This window comes from Sander lucioperca, chromosome 9 (assembly GCF_008315115.2).
Source record: "Sander lucioperca isolate FBNREF2018 chromosome 9, SLUC_FBN_1.2, whole genome shotgun sequence".
Classification (NCBI taxonomy): domain Eukaryota; kingdom Metazoa; phylum Chordata; class Actinopteri; order Perciformes; family Percidae; genus Sander; species Sander lucioperca.
Window position 1 is genome coordinate 22,464,924 of NC_050181.1, and position 6,083 is coordinate 22,471,006.

The 6,083-nt window shown below is 40.9% G+C and overlaps 1 protein-coding gene across 1 annotated transcript in view; it reads right to left on the reverse strand.

Moving 5' to 3' along the window:
* The window catches only part of LOC116057742 (major facilitator superfamily domain-containing protein 12-like), a 10,071-nt gene extending 6,455 nt beyond the window's left edge, over positions 1-3,616 (reverse strand). Inside the window, exons 1-4 of the mRNA XM_031310337.2 lie at positions 2,762-3,616; positions 1,900-2,019; positions 1,196-1,406; positions 401-530 (exon numbers count right to left, since the gene is read on the reverse strand). Coding sequence (XP_031166197.1) covers positions 401-530; positions 1,196-1,406; positions 1,900-2,019; positions 2,762-2,909 — 609 coding nt within the window. The 5' untranslated portion in view covers positions 2,910-3,616. The remainder of the gene's footprint in view (positions 1-400; positions 531-1,195; positions 1,407-1,899; positions 2,020-2,761) is intronic.
* Between the last annotated feature and the right edge of the window lie 2,467 nt (positions 3,617-6,083).

Consider the following 6,083-nt stretch of genomic DNA (forward strand, 5'->3'; position numbering starts at 1 on the left):
CTGAAAATAATAATGCTTGAGAGACTTCTTGAAAAATGTGCCTCCCTCTCTCTCTCCCTCTCTCTCTCTCTCTCTCTCTCTCCAGGTACATTTTACAAAGTTGTTGTGGGCTACCTGTTTGCCAAAGAGAACATTATTCTCTGTGACATGTGGATGATATATTTGGTACGACTCAGTAGCAGACTCTGTCTTAATCACATTAAAACTAGGAGTAGATGAAAAATGCATAGCAAGCTGAAAGAGGTAAAACTCAACTTACAGCTGGAAAAAAATTGCATTCAGCAGTTTGCGCTACTGCTGACTTTGCGGCGGTGGGAAATTAGGGTCCACTGTGAATGTGTAGTGGTCTCTGAACACGGTGAAGTGTCATAGGTCAGCTGATTAAAACATTTATTCTCACCCTGAAGACGGGGATATCTACTGGTCCAAGCCCATCACTGAGCGGGTCGTCGTCCTCTCCGGCCTGGAAGTGGAACAGCAGGTAAGCCACTGCATACACTGTGATGTTGGCTATCACTGTGAACGCATACCTACACACACACACACACACACACACACACACACAGAGAGAGAGAGAGAAAAAACAGCGTATTCAGAATCTGTAGATGCTGTGTGTACTGTTGGGTGCAATCTATTAGGGCTGCCCTGAATACCATTTTGTTGTGCTTCGAAGCTTCAAAATATTCAGTGAATATTCAAAGCTTTGGTGGTGGTGGTATTGGGGAGTGGGGGGGTGGGGGTATATCGTTTATAGATCCCGACATTTCTGACCACACTTGAAGGCAACTCCCTTTCACGGAGAAAGAGAGAAAGAAAAGAGACGTAGCGACTGTGCTCTGTTGTTGCAGGAAACAGTCAGCTGGAACACAAACTCTTGGGCAGTTCACTGCTTGTGTTTTCAAACTTTCTCGTGGCAGCGATAGAGGCAGCGATACTTCCTGTTTACTGTACGGGACTCTCACACCACCATGGGATGGACTGACAAGTCTGATCACCGGCTACATGATTGGCCACGTGACATTGGGTTGCGTTTCTCCAAAAGTGGAATCAATTTATTTCGGAATTGAAGGAAAAACAAAACAAAAAACGAATATTCAAATCCCAAAATTGAAAATCAAATACCTACCCAACGAACGAATATCCGAATAGTTGAATATTCAGATCCAGCCCTACTGTCTATGTGTTTTAAACGTACCTGTATGCAGTGAGTTCTACTTTAGCGTGCTCACAGGTGACGAGCTCTGGAATGAGAGACAGGTGGGAGATCTGGGTGGCGGCCCAGCCGAACTGAAAGATGATGATGAACGGGATGAAGTAGGTCAAACTGGCCCACTGAGGGGTGAGGGGGCCACAGCCCAGACACTGGTTGAAGATGAAGGCAAAGGATAGCACCACGCTTAGTGTACCTGGATCACACACACACACACACACACACACACAAACACACACAAACACACACAAACACACACACACACACACACACACACACACACACACACACACACACACACACCTTTAGAGCTTTAGAACGTAACCAGGATCATTTTGTATCTGTCATTACAGAGTCTTTTAAAACATGATCTGACCTGAACTCAATAAAATATATGCTCAGTGTTCAGTATGGGAGCATAGTTCAAACAGCAGAGTCATTAAAACGTTACACAAATACCTATTATAAGAGCATGTACAAAAGAGCTGACTGACAGAAACAAGGAGCAGCTTCAGGACTGCTTTCTTCCAGATTTATCTTTACTGGCTACTAGCACAATGTAAAACATTCACCGAGTACAAATTCTCTGAATTTACATTTTTCTGTTGAAGAGTAAATCATTTCTGAATCTCGCGGGGCAGTAAAGTGACACCAGAGTGTGTGTCTGTCTGTCTGTCTGTCTGACTTACCAACTAAATGCCATGTCTTCCTCTTGCCATAGTTGCCACAGCCAGGGGTTCGGTCAGACTCGTAGCCAATGAGAGGCGTACAGATACCATCAGCTATCTGGCCAACCAGCAGCAACACACCTACACCACAGGTAGACATTCAAGATTCAGTAATAACCAATGGGTTACAACAGACAGAGAAGAAAGATGCATGACAAGGGTAGACATTCACTTCATGAATTCAGAATAAATATCTATATAAAAGGAATGGAAATGTCTAAATAAAAATGCAAATACACACAACAATAATTTAAAAACATCACACCAGTGTAAACTGAATGGCATCACCATAGTTTAGGGCTGCAAACTAACAATTAATTTCATTGTTGATTAATCTGTTGATTATTTTCTCGATTAATCAATTAGTTTTTAAGGTCTATAAAATGTCAGAAAATGGTGAAAAATGTCAATCAGTGTTTTTTTAAGCCCAAGATGACATCGTCAAATGTCTTGTTTTGTCCACCACTCAAAGATATTTAGTTTACTGTCATAGATGAGTAAAGAAACTAGATAATATTCTCATTTAAAAAGCTTGAATCAAAAAATTACTCAAACGGATTAATCGATTATCAACATATATTTAATAGTTGACAACCAATCGATTAATCTTTGCAGCAATACAGTTTAATCAATATCTCCCTGGTGCAGTAGCTATGAACAATTGCATTAGGCTTCACAAAGATATATTACAGGGTTATTGTATAGGACTGCATGCAGTGTCAATGTCAATACATATCACATATACGAGATGTATATAACGTGACAAACAGACAGCCAGACAGACAGCCAGCCAGACAGACAGACAGACAGCCAGACAGACTACCTGCATTCGTGTTTTGAAATCCCAGTACTGAGTGGTAGAACACCAGTAGGTATGTGAACCACATGGAGGCACACAGGTCGTTCAGAAAGTGTCCCACCGCATAGCTGAGCTTCTTGAGGACTGGCAGAGACATCTCTATGTCCGACATTATGGCTCGTGGAAGAATAAAACACTTTAAACGAAAATCGAAACCCGTGCCTTCATCAGGTACACCGTGCAGGGCTAAAATAAGTCCAATCAACTTGCTAAAGTTAGACAAACTTTTTAGACTCTGGGAACGGTTGAACAGAGCTGAATGACGAACGACGAATGTTCGGTTCCCTTTTCCCACACGTTACTTGCTTTACATGTACTTATCATCATGTTAGTCCGTTCAGCAAGATGCCCTAAAAGATATTCCCTTTCATCTCGGTGTGAGTTTCCATGTGATCAGGTGACAGTGGAGATGTGTGGCAAAGCCAGGAGGAGCATCAGAGGACAAACGAAAAGCGAAACAGAACCACACCAGAGACCAAAACGCCGCATTTCTCGCCTAACGTCACATATCAACACCTAACCAGCGTTCGCTGACAGAAAATAATTCGCGTACGCGAGATGTTGTATCTCAATTTAACTTAAGTAACGTTACGTGGCTACGTTGCTATAAAAACGCAAACCAACATTCAATTGAAAGTGACCGAAATTAGACCTTTCGAGTGCCTGTTCTTTGAAAATGTCGCGCAGCGGCGCGTAACGTTAACGTTGAATCCACCTCGGTACAGAAAACACCGAGCCGTACCACCGTTCACCCTCAGCTATCCGGCTTCAAACATATATAGCTTTAAAAATGCAAACACATGTAAACAAAAACGCAGACCTGCAATGATGATGTAAGCATAAAAAGCTGGGGGAATTGACCAATAGGAAACCCTTCTTGCTCCTCTCAGCCAATAGCAAAAGCCCCGCGGGTACTACTTCCTCACGTGACAGTCAAAGATCGTGTATGTAACAGAGCGAACAAGGTTTGAGTGACACCCATAGACTGTTAATATTAAATATACAGTCTATGGTGACATCCCCATCCCCAAATCACTTTCGCCGTTGCAGAGATATTACATAAAGGTGTCACATCTATACATCACTGTCAATTTGGCCACTATGAGAGGATATTAGAAAAAGTATGTGCTGTGCTATCATTTTACAAATTTGACATTACTCTAATCATTGTCAAAATTCAGTTTTCAAACAGCAGACAGCAGAATGTAGCGCCCACACACAGTTTCAGTTCCCTTACATCACTGCCTTTCGAAGGGAAACATGAGTAATCTTCGCAGGAAGAGTAAAGTTATTAGCAGTCTGCCTCACAAGGTTACAGCTGAGATATTGACAGAGTATGTTTCAGCACTGGAAATAGGTACAATTGTTTAAAGTAACTTTTAATAAGGGGAATATACATGACTGACTGACAAAAACAAGGACAAGCTTCAGGACTGGACAACAGGGCTGCTTTCTTCCAGATTAACCTTTAACCCCGCACGTTTGGGCTGCAGGGTACGGTATACGTGCAGTTTAGTGTCCCAAATTCCCCGTAACGTAACCCCATTTGTTCAGGTCTTATATCCCCTGACCAATCGGCTATCCTAACCTTAACCACTCGAGGTCAAATGCCTAACCCCAACCAATCGAGCTGCCTCGTCTCGGGTCTTGGCGTGGCCATAGTGGAATTTGGGACATTAAACTGCACGTAAACCTATGTATCAGTAGTTTAGACAAAAAGTGTATATGTGTGTGTGTGTGTGTGTGTGTGTGTGTGTGTGTCCTTTTTGTCCTGCCAGAAAAACAAAGATTATAGAAAGAAACTCTTTCCTTCTGCTAACCTCCTCGTATTGGTTGCCCACTGATATGAATATTATATTATATTATTATTATTATTATTATTATTATTATTATATATGATCATTTTGCAAAGTTTTTCAAAGTATTAATACCTGTCATGTCCATGTGGACCAAAGCATAAAGTGAGATTACCAGGACTGGATTTGAGGACACCTTACAAAAATGTTGAAGCTCTACCTCTGGAGATAAGGCCGGCGTCACCAGCATCTTCCACAACGTCTCATCATAAAGGACTATGAGACGTGTGTACATTTTTTCATACTTAAATGTATAATATGCAGTATTTTACTAAATGTGTGTGTGACATCATGGCAAAATATGGTATTTGGAACACATAGCCTACTGTAGCGGGAACTAGCATAGAGGCGGATTTGAGTCCTTTGCTGGGTGTGTATGTATATGTCTGCAGACAGATTCTGTCACTGCGATAGCGTAGCAACCGTGCAAGATGCAGTCCCAAAACTTTTCAGGTGTGTAGTTGAGAACAAAACGAAGGCCGAGTTCAAAGATGGGTGTAGTCTGGCAATGTGGCACCTTCCCTCGGAGACGTTTGTGTGTTATTTTGTGATTTATAACGTAGCCGCTGTGAAACAATCAGAAAATACTTTTTAATTCCATTGATTCACTCATTTGTTCGGCGCTAGGGGTCCTCAGAGTACTGCAGGGGGCCGCCAAATACTATTAATTTTTTTGAAAGTTTTTTCAAAAATGAAAATGTCTTAACATGAATCCAACATATTATTAGCAAATATAAATCAGCCTATTTGTGAAAAAAAAACCCGTTAATGATAGGCTAACTGGCCTATGGGTAAGATAGCTATCCACAGATACATTTAATCCTAAGGATTCACTGTGCCACTGTATGTTTGACATTAAAACATGATTTATAAAATGATGCCAACAATTATTTAATAGCTTTTTCTGTACACTAAAAAGGTATGCATAAAGGCTTTAGGCCGCCCACACGTTATTGTAGGCCCTGTTTAATATACAACTCAATATATGTAGTGGGGGGGTCCCTGATCAGTCTCTCTTTCAGTTAAGGGGTCCTTGCTTTAAAAAACGTTGAAGACCCCTGCAGAAGGCGATACCTATTACATATTATACTTTTAACAAAACCTTATTTACATTTGCAAATCTTATAAAACATATATTAATATATATATTTTTTATATTTACGCTCCATAAAAAGGACACTTTTACAAATAGCCTGCTTATTTGCAGCTTGCGTTGTTTTCAGCCTCAGTAGCTGCAGGGCTCTAGGGATGGCAGTGTCAGTCGGCTGGTTTACCAAATACCTAAGATGTAAGATGGTAAACATACACATTATCTGCATAACATCAGCATGTTAACATTCTTATAAGCAAAACGTTCCTCTAACACTGAAAAAGATATTGTTCATGATTCCCTTAAATAAAGATCAGCTTTTATTTTGTTTGGTTTTTTT